General features: G+C 42.6%; 1 protein-coding gene and 1 long non-coding RNA gene across 3 annotated transcripts in view; one reads left to right on the forward strand and one right to left on the reverse strand.

Moving 5' to 3' along the window:
• LOC137629150 (uncharacterized) overlaps positions 1-16,881 on the reverse strand; it is a 111,211-nt gene that overhangs the window by 2,986 nt on the left and 91,344 nt on the right. The window lies entirely within an intron of this gene.
• Positions 1,991-16,881, forward strand: part of LOC137629715 (uncharacterized) — a 63,113-nt gene continuing 48,222 nt past the window's right edge. Inside the window, exons 1-2 of one of the 2 annotated variants that reach the window (XM_068361279.1) lie at positions 1,991-2,111; positions 11,653-11,900. In XM_068361279.1, the coding sequence (XP_068217380.1) occupies positions 11,675-11,900 (226 nt within the window). In that variant the 5' untranslated portion in view covers positions 1,991-2,111; positions 11,653-11,674. Of the gene's footprint in view, positions 2,112-2,226; positions 2,249-11,652; positions 11,901-16,881 lie in introns of those variants that run through there. The other variant, XM_068361280.1, reaches the window with a different exon arrangement.

Raw genomic sequence — 16,881 nt, forward strand, 5'->3', positions numbered from 1 at the left:
GTTCATGTTGCAATGTATGAAAAAATGGATATGTGTTGAATTTGATGAACTAAATTTAGAATGGTTTAAGAAGTACCAAAATCATAATCATCATCATCATTATGTCCTCCTACGACTATTAACGTAAAGGGACTCGATTAGATTTCACCAGTTGTCTCTATCTTGAGCTTTTAAATCAATACTTCTCCATTCATGATCTCCTAGTTCATGCTACATACTCCTCGGCCATGTAGGCCTGGGTCTTCCATCTTCCAACTCTTTTAATGCCTTGTGGAGCCCAGTTGAAAGTTTGGTGAAATAATCTCTCTTGCAAGTGCAAAAAAGTATGCCTAAACCATCACCATCTACCCCTAACCATGATCTCATCCACATATGGCACTCGAGTAATCTCTCTTATAGTTTCATTTCTAATCCCGTCTTGCCAGTTAATTGAAATACAATGACAAAATAATCAGTTTATACTTAAAAAAATAGATAGGTGTTGATTTTGATAGACTGGAATGGTTTAAACGTAAGCCTACGTTCTAATTTTAGCCCAAATAATTATTGCATTCTGAAATTTTCCGTATAAATCTTGTTTCATAAAAATATGCAACGTATGCACTACAGGGATAACAACTTACTGCTCCAAAACTGTGTTTTGAGAACAGAACAAAAATAGAAGAAATGACAACTGGAAAGAACTAAAAAGAAACTGAGCAAATTTATTGGAACTACAGAGGAAACAAGGGGATGGCAGCTATAAAGAAATTAAGCCAGAGCCCAATGTTAAAGAAATTAATATTGAAATAGCTAAAACATACAGATGAGGTTCGCAGATCACGAGGAAAATTTGTAGTATGCGGAGAGTTCGAGAAAGTATATGGGGAAATTGTGTAATAACAATGCTGAAGAATCCAGGCAAAGAGGTGGAAAAATACATTAAACGAGCCGTAAGAGGCAGAAATGATTATCGAAACGTATATTGCGCATTATAAGACAGGAAACTTATGTATGTCATTTGCTGTTAAAGGGTTTAAATTCCACAGGCAAAGAAGCTTTACACCTATTAGTAAGTCAATAGTGTTCACAAAGTTCCTAACTTGCTCCTGGTTCCCAAATGCTTACTCCACAAAGTTTGCGAGCACTCGATCAATTACTTATCATTGTCATTATCATAAGTAGTTACTGGTCCAATGCAGGACAAAAGACTCAGACATATCCTTCTACTGCCGTCTGTTAATAGTCACCTATACAAATTTTTTTTTTTTTTTTTGAGAAAGTCAATGTAGGTAGGAACATCTGATTAAATACTTATCTTTTTAGAGAAATTTGCCTTTTACGTTTCAATAAGCTCATTCTATCAAAAGGTTACTTTTATTGTCTATTATGTTATTATTATTATTCATTATTTATAATACTTATTGTCATCATCATTATTAATATTATTAAAATGATTTTGTAGTGCCGAGTGAGCCGGGAGAAACCAAGACTTCAATTTTGTTGGAGGTTTTCTTTACATCGGCTTCCCCCTAAGCAAGTGTATCTTAACCAAACCTATGTCAGACAGAATTACATATAAATAAAACTATTAATGAGGCTGCAAATAAATTTTCTATGATAACTGAACCCCAAAAATAGCACTGTAATAAAACCATTACAATTTCCAACAATATCACATTTGTATTGATAACGAAAACAACATTCATGCTCAAAGAAGTATTAGGTTAATGTTTCGTATAAAATTTCTACAATCATTTAACTCGAAAGAAAATTAATGATTTTCATTACAAATTAATAAAGGGCGTTTATACCAACTACAATTTCCAACCATACCAAATTTGTATTGCTAACAAAAGCAACATTCACAGCCAAAGAATTATTAGGTTAATGTATTATGTGAAATTTCTACAATTACTAAACTCGAAACAAATTAATGATATTCTAACAAATTAATAAAAAGAATTTATACAGATGATTATAAAAAGTGCAGTATTTTCCAAAAAAAATGACGCAATGACCGGTTCCCTAAGACACCGATTCCAATGTTTACATCTGTCAAAAGCTTGAGTTCTGTCACGCTTAATTGAGAGTTGAGCAAATTAAATGCAGATAATCTAGTTTTCACAATTGTAAGTAAATCACTATAAACTGAATGTTCATTTTTATAGCATTACATCTATTGCCACCGCAAGTAAATCACAGGATAAGATAGCCAGTTGTATGTTAATATCAGGGTTGTAGGGAGGAAGATTAGCACGAAGCTTAAGTGACGTGGCTTTAGCATTAACTGTAGAAGTGCCTTTTATATACAAATGTTAATTTTTAGTTATAATAATCTAATATAAATGACCAGATATGGGTTGGAAGCCCAGGTGAATGCGTTAGCCTTGGCTCTCTTAGCTGAAGTTTAATATGTTGGCACACAGGTGGTTTAATCTTTGACCGCCTCATTTAGATTTATTGAATTTCTATTTGAATTAATTTCAAAACCATAAAATTTTGTTTATTGGATTCTAAGTCTAGTCACTACTTTTGAAAATAAGGCTTGCATTATCTTATCCAGATTATAAATATTATGAAGGGTGTATGTATGATAGCGGCCACTTGTATGTATTATGTCTAACTTAGAATACGGCAATGTAAGGGGGGGTCGCAAGTGGGCGTGAGCCGCCCCTCGTTAGGTAAGTAGGTAAGGACACGGCTTGTAGGTTAGATTATGGGGGAAAGTTTAGGTTAGTTGATACCCATTTTTAATCCACGCGGGAGGAACTGCCTGCTGATATACAAAGGCTCCTATTAGGATGGCCTATAGTAGGTTATGTGCTAATTAGGCTATCGGTCACATAGCTTAGCCCTATTATTAAACCTAAGTTATTATGACCTTCATTCTATATGGGTAGTATATATAAAACTAGGATTGCTATAGATGATGATGGCTCTATTGGTAGTATGTAATGTTATTGTTGAAGTTGATGTCAATTTCTATTACAAATATGCTTGGTGAACATAATACATCTCTCTCTATATAACTGGCTGTAATGGTAGAATTATCAGCACAGAACAGAAACCTAAGCTTTGGGTGGCGGAGAAAACCCAAAAACCGAGAAGAGAACCAAGTAGAACACCGTGATGCACAGCGACCTAACCTAACAAAATGACAAATTCGTAGATATTTTATATTTTTCCCTAACTAATACAAACCTATACTCGTTATTTTTATATGGATATATCTTTCGGCAAAGCTGGAAGATAGCCTTCAGATTCACATCATAACTGTATGGGAAATGGATATCAAATTTATCAAAATAATACTAAAGCTATTAGAAAAACTCTATCTCACATTCAAATTATAAAATAACTTACTTTATGATGATTTATGCTGAGTATTGAACTTGCTTGTCTTTTCACACAACAAATAATTGATTATATTGTAAAACTGGAGTGAAAAAACCAGAAAAATGGTAGCCTTTGCTGTGACTTCTAGGTTGAAGAACAAATGGTAGTTGCTTAGGTATATATTCACTGTAGCACAATATTCCTAATGAAGAAAATAAGAAGTATGCCTGGTATATTTAAGGGATTTTGACAAAGGAAAAATCTATTTCTGGGCGAGGGACCTGTGTCGCTCCGTGAAATGCTTCTTATAGCACCGTTTCTAAGGTATAGATACTGTTAAATATACCAGAGAAAAAGTTGCATGGAATGCCAGGAATATACCCAGCTCACTCACCCTTATAGGGTGTCGGTATATTAAATGGGGAGTGTTAAAACCACTACCAGAGGTCCCTTACCAATAAGTCGTCTTCTTCCTCAATATCCCCCGTTACTACGAGGTGCCGTTCTACATCCGACTACTGCCCTCTACCACCACTACCACCCACGCACCTCCCATCATTCCTTTCTTAGCACCGGGATATCCACACGCGTCCTGTGTTCGTAGCTTCCTTTTTACTGTTTTGTGAAGATGTCTGACCTTTTGGAGACCCCTACTCCCAAGTTAAGTATTGCAATTATCTGTTTTGATAATTTGAGGTAGCAACACACGTAAAATTAATAATATTGTTAATTTTAGTCTCAGCAGTATTGTGTGATGCCTTACTCTCAGCAGCCATTTTGGTGTCGCTACCTCCGAGAGCTTCATGTTTATTTTTGACTTTCAATTAGTACTTTAAAGTGTTCTAATGAAAATAACTAGGGAAAATCCATATTTTTCAAATTATAGTTTCAAAATTCCAAAACTTATGACTGCAAACCACATCTTAAAAGGGAAACAAACTCAAGAGCACAACCTAACCTAACATAGGCCTAACCTAAGAGCCATATCCTTACCTTGCAACCCCGTCCTCAGTCTACCGTATACTTAGCTTACCCTAAGACTAAGTCTCCACCATGTTTGCTTCCTAACTGGCTTTATTCCTGAAACTGGATTTTTCAATATTAAACTTACCCGATAATCATGTAGCTGTCAACTCCGTTGCCCGACAGAATTCTATGGAGGGATACGCCAGCTATCACAATACTAGAAGGGGGTGTACTTACCAGCGCCACCTGTGGCCAGGTACTCAAGTACTTCTTGTTGACACCTCCTCAATTATTCCTCTGTCGTGCTTCCGGCTAGACGTTCTGGGATACGCTTATGTTCTTGGAGTATTTTCACGACTTTGGTGAAGTATTTCTCTTTGATTTCGGCTGTCGCTTTACTGGAAACTTCTATATTAGCTTAGTTAGCTTTTGGAATTAATTTGATTAATTATGGTGACGAAGAGAGTATGAACTCTCGTTCACCTTTCAATGGCCGACCCTTCCCTTAGACGGAAGTGTTGGTGTCTAAGAGAGTATAGACTCTCTTTCTTAATTTTGCTTAACAAAAGTTATAGATTTATTTTATATCTCTCCGCCTCTTATAGGCCTCTTCTATTAACTTCCTTTTATTATAAACTTATTAAAATTAATTTTTATATTTGTTTATATTCGACCTTCCTAATAGTAGGCGGTCTTTTCTTGGTACCGAAGTTAATTAACATTGAGCTTGTCATTTCGGTTTTACCTGTTAACATATTATGCTATTTCCGCCGCAGAGTTTGAAAGAATTTCTTTGATAGTCTCGTACTTTTTCAAAGTTGAACTAACGTTTTGTTTTGTCTCTGCAGTTGTTGACGTTCAGAACGTTCAACTTGCACTCTATCGTTACGATAGAGAAAGAATGTTCACGGTTTCACATTGCAGTAAGAGTAACCGTGTCTAGCGTTTTGTTCATTCTTTCTTAACTTAATGGTTTTGATCCTAATAAAGGAACTTTTCATTTTGGGAAATATTTCAGTTTTTTCCTTTAACAATAATATGTTTTAACGATATATATGATTGGGCTCTTCTCTCAGGTTCTAAGTCAAGAGAGAGAGAGAGAGAGAGAGAGAGAGAGATAGAGACGGAGGGAGAAAGAGGATAAACGTTTCACTCAAGCCTGCCAGGCGTACGAGTAACGTCGTTATCGTTTTTGCTCTTCTCCCTAGTCTCTTTAGGGGAAGAAACTAAACGTTTCTAGAGTGATCTAGTGTTTAGTCTCTTTCCAGCCACTGAATTATCTTTCATTAGATTTTTCTGTTACATTGTAATTCTGTTTTCGCAATTACTAACTTTTGAGAAAGGATAGAATTGCGTGTTTCAGGTACAAACCACTTAAAGTTTCGAGTTCAGTGAAATAAGTGCAAACAGAAATCAAAGTGATAAGTGATTAGCGCAAAGTATGTCAGTGTTGTGCGTGAGGGTACTTTTGTGCGCGCCAGTCGTCCTCCCAGTCCGGGACCTCTTGCAAGCTCCCAAGCCCAGGGGAGAAGCAATGTCGAAGGACAAAAGGGTTCGGCAGGCCTTGATCGGCGCACAGAAGTATCCTCGGTGGTTGTGGGCGTGTCTTACCGAGACCGTCACTCCCACCCGCAGACGATTGAGCCCTTATTTTGCTCGTCTGCAGAAGAGATTTAGGGGAGAAAATAAAGGCAGAGTAACGCTGGTCTCAGGTCTCAAGACCTCTTAAACGTAAAGTCCAGACCTATGCCAGACGTACGAAGTTAAAGTTCAACAACCCGGATGCAGTCATTGGGTTAGCTCTGACTCTCCTCAGTCATCAGTTGAATACACCTCCGCCTCCGCCTACACTCCCCCCGCCTATGCTCGCTCCGCCTGATCGCAGTACCACCTGCCAGGCGTACGATGTTGTGGACTCTACTACAGTCCATGCAAGCACAGCTTTCGGACTTGATGCGTGAGTGTCGGGCTGAGAGTGTTGCTCCTCCGCCTCCGCCTACACTCCCTCCGCCTACACTCGCTCCGCCTGATCGCAGTACCACCTGCCAGGCGTACGATGTTGAGCCACGTGCTGAGTTTGCTGTTCCCTGTGGTGTTCAGCCTCCTCCTTCCTTAAGGCAACCTTTACAATGGGATCAGGAGGATTATACCTCTCTTCCTCCGCCTCCACTTGCTGCTCCACCAGTGATGCAACACTCGGTTGAGGTACAACAACCTCTCCCGTCCATGAGTCAGTCTCCTCAGCTCTCGCTGCAGCGAGCTCAACCCTCCACAAGGCAAGCACCACAACACCTTAGCCTTGCGCCTCAGGAGCCTCAGCTTGCGAGACATTTACCTTGTTCTGCGCAGCCTCTTCCTCATCGCGCTCCGCTCACACCACAGGAACTGGAACTTGCTACTCCGCTTCCGCCAACCGCTCAGCAAGCGCAACCCTTGGGTTCAACCACTCATGCTAGGAGTCAGCCTCCTCCACCCATGCGCCTTCCTTCTGCTTGTCTTTTATTCAGCCTTTGCAGACTGAGCCTCAGGTGTTCCCTCAACAGAGTCTTGAAGAGGAAACCACAACTATTGTTGTTCCAGCTCGTTCTGACTCTGCTGTTCAGCATACCTTACCTCCATTTTCAAACCATGGCAAAAATATGAATCATGAGTTATGAATGTAAGGTAAACATTATGTTGATTTTTAAACCCCATGCAAGCATGCATAAAGCACTCTAGCACTGGTCATGGAATTTCTGAGAAATGTTAAACGCCATGCACACGCTCTGCTTTCCTTACAGCAGGCTCTGCTTACAGCAGGCTCTGCTTACTACATGCTCTGCATACAGCATGCTCTGCATACAGCATGCTCTGCATACAGCATGCTCTGCATTCAGCATGCTCTGCATACAACATGCTCTGCATACAGCATGCTCTGCATTCAGCATGCTCTGCATACAACATGCTCTACATACAGCATGCTCTGCATACAGCATGCTCTGCATACCTTACCGCATGCTTCTCAGTCACACATCTTGGGTTGTTGCCAACTCACTAGACTGTCAAGCAGTTTCATTACGTTGCCTTCTAGTCTGCTGCTTTTGCACCAGTGAACCCTCACTCAGAGAACTTAGCTTTTCTAGGATAAGGTCCCTGTAGATGAGAAAGTTCTTTTCTCCCTCCTTCTGATATTCCCTTGAGGACTCTGTCATTTGGAGGGAGCCTTTAGCTGCATAACCTCTTATGGACTTTTATTTAAGCATAACATGCTTCCAGGGAAGGTAATGGTTCCACTTCAGTCGCTAATCCCGTCTGTTACCACACCTACTCCCATAGACCTTGAGCTGTGTTGCATGACATGCAGTCCAAGCTTAGTCCTTGTTAGAGGATTTTTTGTTTACGGAGTCAATGTGTCACGGGGAAGACGTTCAACAACCAACAGAAGTGACTTGTTGTGACGCAGTGCGGCAACCTCAGCAACCCGTTAAGGAATTGTCTGTACGACCCAGACAGTCTAGACAGATTCGGGTTGTCACTGTACTTCCTCGCTTGCCCATGATTGACAGTTCACAGACTGTGCAGCAGTATCATGATCTTGTGTCCGGCTCCGTCAGACGACTGGCTTTTAAGAGCTCCCACAAGTCGTCGCTGTCTGGAGATTTTCAAATGGACTATGGATCTGACCAAGGAACTGGGCCTCCTGGTCAATTTTGAGGAGTCTCAGCTCGTTCCATCCCAGACCATTGTCTCCTTGGGTATGGATCTTCAGAGTCGAGCTTTTCGGACTTTTCCGTCGGCCCCAAGGATCTTCCAAGCCCTAGAATGCATCCAGAGCATGCTGAGAAGGAACCGATGCTCAGTCAGGTAGTGGATGAGTCTAACAGGGACACTTTCATCTCTGGCCCTGTTCATCGTGTTAGGGAGACTCCACCTTCCCCCCCTTCAGTATCATCTAGCTGCTCACTGGATAAAGGACATGACGCTAGAGACGGTCTCAGTTCCTGTTTCCGAAGAGAGGAGGTCTTCTCTCGCGTGGTGTAAGAACAGCTTTCTTCTCAAGGAAGTCTACCTTTGGCTGTTCAGAAACACGACCGCCGTCTCCTCTCGGACGCATCAGACATGGGCTGGGGTGCGACTTTGGACGGACAAGAATGCTCGGGAACATGGAATCAGGAGCAAAGGACACTTCACATCATTTGCAAGAAGTTGTTGGCGGTTATTCTGGCCTTGATAAACTTCAAGTCCCTCCAGCTTAACAAAGTGGTGGAGGTAGACTCTGACAACACCACAGCCCTGGCTTACATCTTCAAGCAGGGAGGGACTCTTTCGTGGAAGTTGTTCTAGATCGCAAGGGACCTACTCATCTGGTCTTAAGATCGAAAGCTAACTGGTAACGAGGTTCATTCAGGGCGGTATGAATGTCATGGCAGATCACCTCAGACGGAAGGGTCAGGTCATCCCCACAGAGTGGACCCTTCTCAAGAATGTTTGCAACAGACTTTGGGCCCTGTGGGGTCAGCCAACCATAGATCTGTTCACTACCTCGATAACCTAGAGACTCCTGTTGTATTGTTCTCCGATTCCAGACCCAGCAGCAGTTCACGTGGATGCTTTTCTGCTGGATTGGTTCCACCTCGACCTGTATGCATTCCCGCCGTTCAAGATTGTCAACAGGGTACTTCAGAAGTTCTCCTCTCACAAAGGGACACGGCTGACGTTGGTTGGCTCCGCTCTGGTCCGCGAGAGAATGGTTCTTAGAGGTACTGCATGGCTGGTCGACATTCCCAGGACTCTTCCTCTAGGAGTGAACCTTCTAAGTCTACCTCACGTAAGAAGGTACACCCAATCCTCCACGCTCTTCGTCTGACTGCCTTCAGACTTTCGAAACACTCTCAAGAGCTAGGGGCTTTTCGAAGGAGGCAGCCAGAGCGATTGCCAAAGCAAGGAGAACATCCACTCTCAGAATCTATCAGTCTCAAGGGGAAGTCTTCCGTAGCTGGTACAAGACCAATGCAGTTTCCTCAACCAGTACCACTGTAACCCAGATTGCTGACTTCCTGTTATATCTAAGGAAAGTAAGATCCCTTTCAGCTCCTACGATCAAGGGTTACAGAAGTATGTTGGCAGCGGTTTTCCGCCACAGAGGCTTGGATCTTTCCACCAACAAAGATCTACAGGACCTCCCTAGGTCTTTTGAGACCTCAAAGGAACGTCGGTTGTCCACTCCAGGCTGGAATCTAGACGTGGTCCTAAGGTTCCTTATGTCATCAAGATTTGAACCTCTCCAATCAGCCTCTTTTTAGGACCTCACATTAAAAACTCTTTTCCTCGTGTGATTGACAACAGCTAAAAGAGTAAGTGAGATCCACGCCTTCAGCAGGATCATTGTTTTCACATCTGAAACGGCTACATGTTCCTTGCAGCTCGGTTTTTGCTAAACGAGCTTCCTTCACGTCCTTGGCCTAAGTCGTTCGAGATCCCAAGCCTGTCCAACTTGGTGGGGAATGATCTGAAGAGAGTACTTTACCCAGTTAGAGCTCTTAGGTACTATCTAAAAAGGTCTTAACCTTTACAAGGACAATCAGAAGCCTTATAGTGTGCTATCAAGAAACCTTCTTTTCCAAGTTCTAAGAACTCAGTTTCTTACTATTCAGGCTTCTGATTAGAGAAACACATTCTCATCTGAAGGAAGAAGACCTTGCTTTGCTGAAGGTAAGGACACATGAAGTGGGAGCTGTGGCTACTTCAGTGGCCTTCAAACAGAACCATTCTCTGCAGAGTGTTATGGATGCAACCTATTGGAGAAGCAAGTCAGTGTTCGCATCATTCTATCTCAAAGATGTCCAGTCTCTTTACGAGTACTGCTACACCCTGGGATCATTCGTAGCAACGAATGCAGTAGTAGGCGAGGGCTCAGCCACTACATTCCCATAATCCCATAACCTTTTAACCTTTCTCTTGAATACTTTTTATGGGTTGTACGGTCGGCTAAGAAGCCTTCCACATCCTTGTTGATTTGGCGGGTGGTCAATTCTTTCTTGAGAAGCGCCGAGGTTAAAGGTTGTGATGAGGTCCTTTAGTATGGGTTGCAGCCCTGTATACTTTAGCACCTTTGGGTTGATTCAGCCTCCAAGAGGAACGCTGCGCTCAGTAAGGAAGACGAACTTAAAAAAGAGGCAGAGTAACGGTTCAATTCGACTTCCTTACCAGGTACTTATTATTTCATTGTTATTTGAGATAACTGTTATATGAAATATGGGATACTTAGCTATCCTTTAATCTTGTACACTGGTTTTCACCCACCCCCCTGGGTGTGAATCAGCTACATGATTATCGGGTAAGTTTAATATTGAAAAATGTTATTTTCATTAGTAAAATAAATTTTTGAATATACTTACCCGATAATCATGATTTAATTGACCCTCCCTTCCTCCCCATAGAGAACCAGTGGGACCGAGGAATAATTGAGGAGGTGTCAACAAGAAGTACTTGAGTACCTGGCCACAGGTGGCGCTGGTAAGTACACCCCCTTCTAGTATTGTGATAGCTGGCGTATCCCTCCATAGAATTCTGTCGGGCAACGGAGTTGACAGCTACATGATTATCGGGTAAGTATATTCAAAAATTTATTTTACTAATGAAAATAACATTTTTCAGGAATATCTCTTAGTTTAACACATCCATAAAACTTGAAAAATATGTATTTTTGGTTATTAAAGACATCAAAACCATTCCAAATACCTATAAAAACACTACTCTTATTTCCTCCAAAATGGAAATGACCATTTATTTCGGATGCTGCTGATTTGGACATCTCTCTTAAATAAGTATCAAAGAAGAATTGTTTCAAATGTATGACGTAGTTGGAAAAGGAGCTGATATTAAAATGGGTTGCCCTTGCATAGGAACTGGAGGTTGGTGACTGGCCAAGAGAAATTCACATGACAGTAAAAATAGTTCTGATTGGAGGTTACAAATGTCTACAAGTACAGTACTTATATTACCGAAAATGGGAAATCAAAGTTTGGGCAGGTGATCCACCTATTGGAAATTTTATTCTTAACCATCAAATTAAGTATATGGGGTTCAAACTAGTGTTATAGTAGGGATACTAGTATATTCAATTATAAAAACTAATTTAGGAATATTGTGCTACAGTAAAGTAAAATTGTATAGTGCGTATGGTGTGAAACAGAAAGAAATGGTCTAGAAAACTCGTGTCATAATAACATGCGTAATGTCAATGTGACGTTATGGTTAAAACGTGATGATACGGATGAGAAGAAAAGAAGTTACTGAAAATGACATCACACTGAAATGTGAATAAAAATTTTAAAAACCTCCTGTCATACACTTTCATCGGTTTATAATATAGTTTTTCTTTTTCAGGAGTTAATAAAAGAATATTATCATGCCTCTGAATGGTCGTGATGCTGCAGTTTTATGTGTTCTGGTGTTTTGCGTTCCACTACAGCACTGGTTGACACAGATGTCTGTAGTTAGTCCCACAGAACGTAACATGGAGCTCTTCAAGTTTATACATGAACTGAAACATTATTATGATACTCATTTTACTTTAACATCTTGGAGGGAATGGATCATCAACATGAGTAAAAGTTTCATAATTGGAACTAAAGGTATGTTTAATTGACATTAACTGTCATTTTACATATTTACATTAAGATATACATTACAGTGTTTTGATAAAGTGAATTTATAATCCTAGTATGAAAATGTGTAAATTAGAAAATTCAGTCAAGTACCCATGAGTATGCTGGTTCAGTAGTTTTTCAATATTAATCTTACCCGATAATCATGTAGCTGTCAACTCTGTTGCCGACAGAAATCTACGGTCGGGATACGCCAGCGATCGCTATACAGGTGGGGGTGAACACCACAGCGCCATCTGTGGTCAGGTACTCTAGTACTTCTTGTCAACACCACCTCAATTTTTCCTCTGTCGTGCCTCCGGCTAGACCTACATGGATACGCTGTTGATTCTGGAGTTATTGCTCACGATTTGGTGATGTATTTGCTCTAGAGTTTAGCCTTCGCTATTCAGGAAGCTATATCATTAGCTTAGCAAGTTTTTGGAATTAATTTGATTTAATTTTTGATTACATTTTGGTACGAAGAGAGTATGAACTCTCTTTCACTTTTAAATGGCCGACCCTTCCCTTAGACAGAAGTGTTGGTGTCGAAGAGAGTATAGACTCTCTTAATTTTGCTTAACAAAGTTATAGATTTATTTTATATCTCTCCGCCTTTTATAGGCCTCTTTGATTAACTTCCTTTTATTATAAACTTATTAAAATTAATTTTTATATTTGTTTATATTCGACCTTTCCTAATAGTAGGCGGTCTTTTCTTGGAACCGAAGTTAATTAACTTTGAGCCCGTCATTTCGTTTTTACCTGTTAACATATTATGCCATTTTAATGTTTTTGAAAGAATTTCTTTGATAGTCTTGTACGGTTTTCAAAGTTGAACTAACGTTTTGTTTTGTCTCTGCAGTTGTTGACGTTCAGAACGTTCAACTTGCGCTCTATCGTTACGATAGAGAGAGAGTCTATCACGGTGTCACGTTGCAGTAAGAGTAAACCGATTCTAGCGTTTTGTTCATTCTTTCTTAGCTTAAATGGTTCTATTCTAATAAAGGAACTTTTTATTTGGGAAACCTTTCAGTTTTTTTCCTTTAACAATAATATGTTTTAACGATATATATAATTGGGCTCTTCTCTCAGGTGCTAAGTCAAGAGAGAGAGAGAGAGAGAGAGGAGGATAAACGTTTCGTTCAAGCGGGTAACGTTGTTATCGTTTTTGCTCTTCTCCCTAGTCTCTTTAGGGGAAGAAGGTAAACGTTTCTAGAGTTTTATTCTTGTTCTCAGACTTTATGCGGTGAGAGATTTTAAACGTAGTTTATTTGATCTAGTGTTTAATCTCTTTTCCAGCCACTGAATTATTTATCTTTCATTATGTTTTTCTGTTACATTGTAATACTGTTTTCGCAATTACTAACTTTTAATGAAGGATAGAATTGCGTGTTTCAGGTACAAACCACTTAAAGTTTCGAGTTCAGTGAAATAAGTGCAAACAGAAAATCAAAAGTGATAAAGTGACAAGCGCAAAGTGTTACAGTGTTGCGTTCGAGGGTTCGTCTGTTCGTGCCAGTTGTTCGCCTAGTCTGGGACCTCTTACAAGCTCCCAAGCCCAGGGGAGAAGTAATGTCGAAGGACTTATGGGTTCAGCAGGCCTTGATCGACGAACAGACGTTTCCCTCCGTGGTTTCGGGTGTAACCAACTCACGTAGCCGACGTGATCACCCCACCCACACAAAGACGAGAGAGCCCATTTATTCCTCGTCTGCGGAAGAGGTTTCTCGCAGAAACCATGGACCAAATCTTGCAGCTTTTTAGTGCAAGTCGGTCCCTTCCGCGCAAGTCCAACTCCTAGGTGGTGCCATTAGCACTGGGTCAGTTCGGACTTGCTGCAGTACGACAACTGCACACCTCCCAGAGAGGCAAGGTGGTATCGCAACAGACAGTAACTCCGTCTGTTGCCGCACCAGCTGTTTTAGACCCTCAGTTTCAACGGACAGTAGCTCCGTTTGTTGTTGTCTTTCTTAAACTCTAGTGGTCTATGCTGCTGACAATGCAGTCTCAGCTTGCGGTGTTGATGCAGGAGTTTCAGGCAGAGAAGGTTAACACACCTCCTCCTGCGAGCGCTCCTCCACCTCTACGCAGTCCAGCCTGCCAGACGTATGATGTTGAGGTTCCTCAAGCTACCTCCATGCGTGAGCTGCCGCATTGGGAGTTGCCAGATACCAGCTCTGTGCAGCAACCTCCACTTTCCTTGAGGCAGGAGCCTCTTGCCACGCGGCAACCTCCTCAACACTTGAGGCAGGAGCCTTATGCTTTGCAGCAACCTCCTCTACCCTTGAGGTAGGAGCCTCATGCGTTGCGACTACCTCCTCCATCCTCGAGGCAGCTACCTCTTGCGGTGCGACAACCTCCACCATCCTCGAGGCAGCAACCTCAACTCCACCTCTGCGCAGTCCACCCTGCCAGACGTATGATGTTGAGGTTCCTCAACCTACCTCCACGCGTGAGCTGCCGCATTGGGAGTTGCCAGATACCAGCGCTATGCAGCAACCTCTTGCGTTGCGGCAACCTCCACCATCCTTGAGGCAGCAACCTCAACTCTTGCGGCAGCCACCTCCACTCTTGAGGCAAGAACCTCAACTCGTGAATGGGTTCTCGTGGCATGGTTGGTTTCGACCTGGCCTTTCATTAGAAGGGGCTAGCGTTCGATCCCAAGTATGAGGTAGAAATTTATTTCTATTTGAACACGATGTTGTGTTGATATTTATCCATATTGACTCATTAGGAGTAATTTGAATGAATTACTACCAATTGTGTCACGTGGTGGCCCGGGGAAATCTGGTAAAACTCGCTGGTAAAGAGACTGATGTCTCACCAGGTAAATCCTCGGACAGCTAGATTAGTGTCAGGTTCAGATTTCTTTAAAAAATCCTCCTCTACCCATGAGGCAGCCTCATGCTTATGAGGAGCCTCATGCTATGCGGCATCCTCCTCAAACCATGAGGCAAAAGCCTCATGCTATGCGGCAACCGCCTCAACCCATGAGGCAGGAGCCTCATACTATGCGGCATCCTCCTCAACGCATGCGGCATAAGCCTCATCCCTTGCAGCTTGAGCCTCATCCCATGCAGCATGAGTCTTATACCATGCAGCATGAGCCTCATCCCATGCAGCATGAGCCTCATCCCATGCAGCATAAGCCGCACGCCATGCAACATGCTCTGCTTACCTTACAGCATGCTCTACATACAGCATGCTCTGCATACCTTACCGCATGCTTCTCAGTCACACATCTTTGGTTGTTGCCAACTCACTAGACTGTCAAGCAGTTTCATAACGTTGCCTTCTAGTCTGCTGCTTTTGCACCAGTGAAACCCTCACTGAGAGAACTTAGCTTTTCTCGGATATGGTTCCTGTAGATGAGAAAGTGCTATTCTCCCTCCTTCTGATTTTCCCTTGAGGACTCTGTCATTTGGAGAGGAGCCTTTAGCTGCTTAGCCTCCTATGGACTTTTATTTAAGCATAGCATGCTTCCAGGGAGGGTAATGGTTCCACTTCAGTCGCTAACCCCGTCTGTTAACACACCTCCTCCCATAGACCTTGAGCTGTGTTGCAAGACATGCAGTCCAAGCTTAGTCCTTGTTAGAGGATTTTTTGTTTACGGAGTCAGTGTGTCACTGGGAAGACGTTCAACAACCAGCAGAAGTGTCTTGTTGTGACGCAGTGCGGCAACCTCAGCAACCCGATAAGGAGTTGTCTGTACGACCCAGACAGTCTAAACAGCTTCGGGTTGTCACTGTACTTCCTCGCTTCCCCATGGTTGACAGTTCACAGACTGTGCAGCAGTACCATGATCTTGTGTCCGGCTCCGTCAGACGACTAGCTTTTAGAGCTCCCACAAGTCGTTGCTGTCTGGAGATTCTCAGATGGACTATGGATCTGACCAAGGAACTGGGCCTCCTGGTCAATTTTGAGGAGTCCCAGCTCGTCCCATCCCAGACCATTGTCTACCTGGGTATGGATCTTCAGAGTCGAGCTTTTCGGGCTTTTCCGTCGGCCCCAAAGATATACTAAGCCCTAGATTGCATCCAGAGCATGCTGAGAAGGAACCGATGCTCAGTCAGGTAGTGGATGAGTCTAACAGGGACACTTTCATCGCTGGCACTGTTCATCGAGTTAGGGAGACCCCACCTCCCCCCCTTCAGTATCTTCTAGCGGCTCACTGGATAAAGGACATGACGCTAGAGACGATCTCAGTTCCTGTTTCCGAAGAGAGGAGGTCTACTCTCACGTGGTGAAAGAACAGCTTTCTTCTCAAGGAAGTCTACCTTTGGCTGTTCAGAAACCCGACCGCCGTCTCTTCTCTGACGCATCAGACACGGGCTGGGGTGCGACTTTGGACGGACAGGAATGCTCGGGAACATGGAATCAGGAGCTAAGGACACTTCACATCTATTGCAAGGAGCTGTTGGCGGTTCATCTGACCTTGATAAACTTCAAGTCCCTCCAGCTTAACAAGGTGGTGGAGGTGGACTCTGACAACACCACAGCCTTGGCTTACATCTCCAAGCAGGGAGGGACTCATTCGTGGAAGTTGTTCTAGATCGCAAGGGACCTCCTCATCTGGTTAAAAGATCGAAAGCTCACGCTGGTAACGAGGTTCATTCAGGGCGATATGAATGTCATGGCAGATCGCCTTAGCCGGAAGGGTCAGGTCATCCCCACAGAGTGGACCCTTCACAAGAATGTTTGCAGCAGACTTTGGGCCCTGTGGGGTCAGCCAACCATAGATCTGTTCGCTACCTCGATAACCTAGAGGCTCCCGTTGTATTGTTCTCCGATTCCAGACCCAGCAGCAGTTCACGTGGATGCTTTTCTGCTGGATTGGTCCCATCTCGACCTGTATGCATTCCCGCCGTTCAAGATTGTCAACAGGGTACTTCAGAAGTTCGCCTCTCGCAAAGGGACACGGCTGACGTTGGTTGGCTCCGCTGTGGCCCGCGAGAGAATGGTTCAT

Source organism: Palaemon carinicauda, chromosome 37 (genome assembly GCF_036898095.1).
Source record: "Palaemon carinicauda isolate YSFRI2023 chromosome 37, ASM3689809v2, whole genome shotgun sequence".
In the NCBI taxonomy this organism is placed as follows: domain Eukaryota; kingdom Metazoa; phylum Arthropoda; class Malacostraca; order Decapoda; family Palaemonidae; genus Palaemon; species Palaemon carinicauda.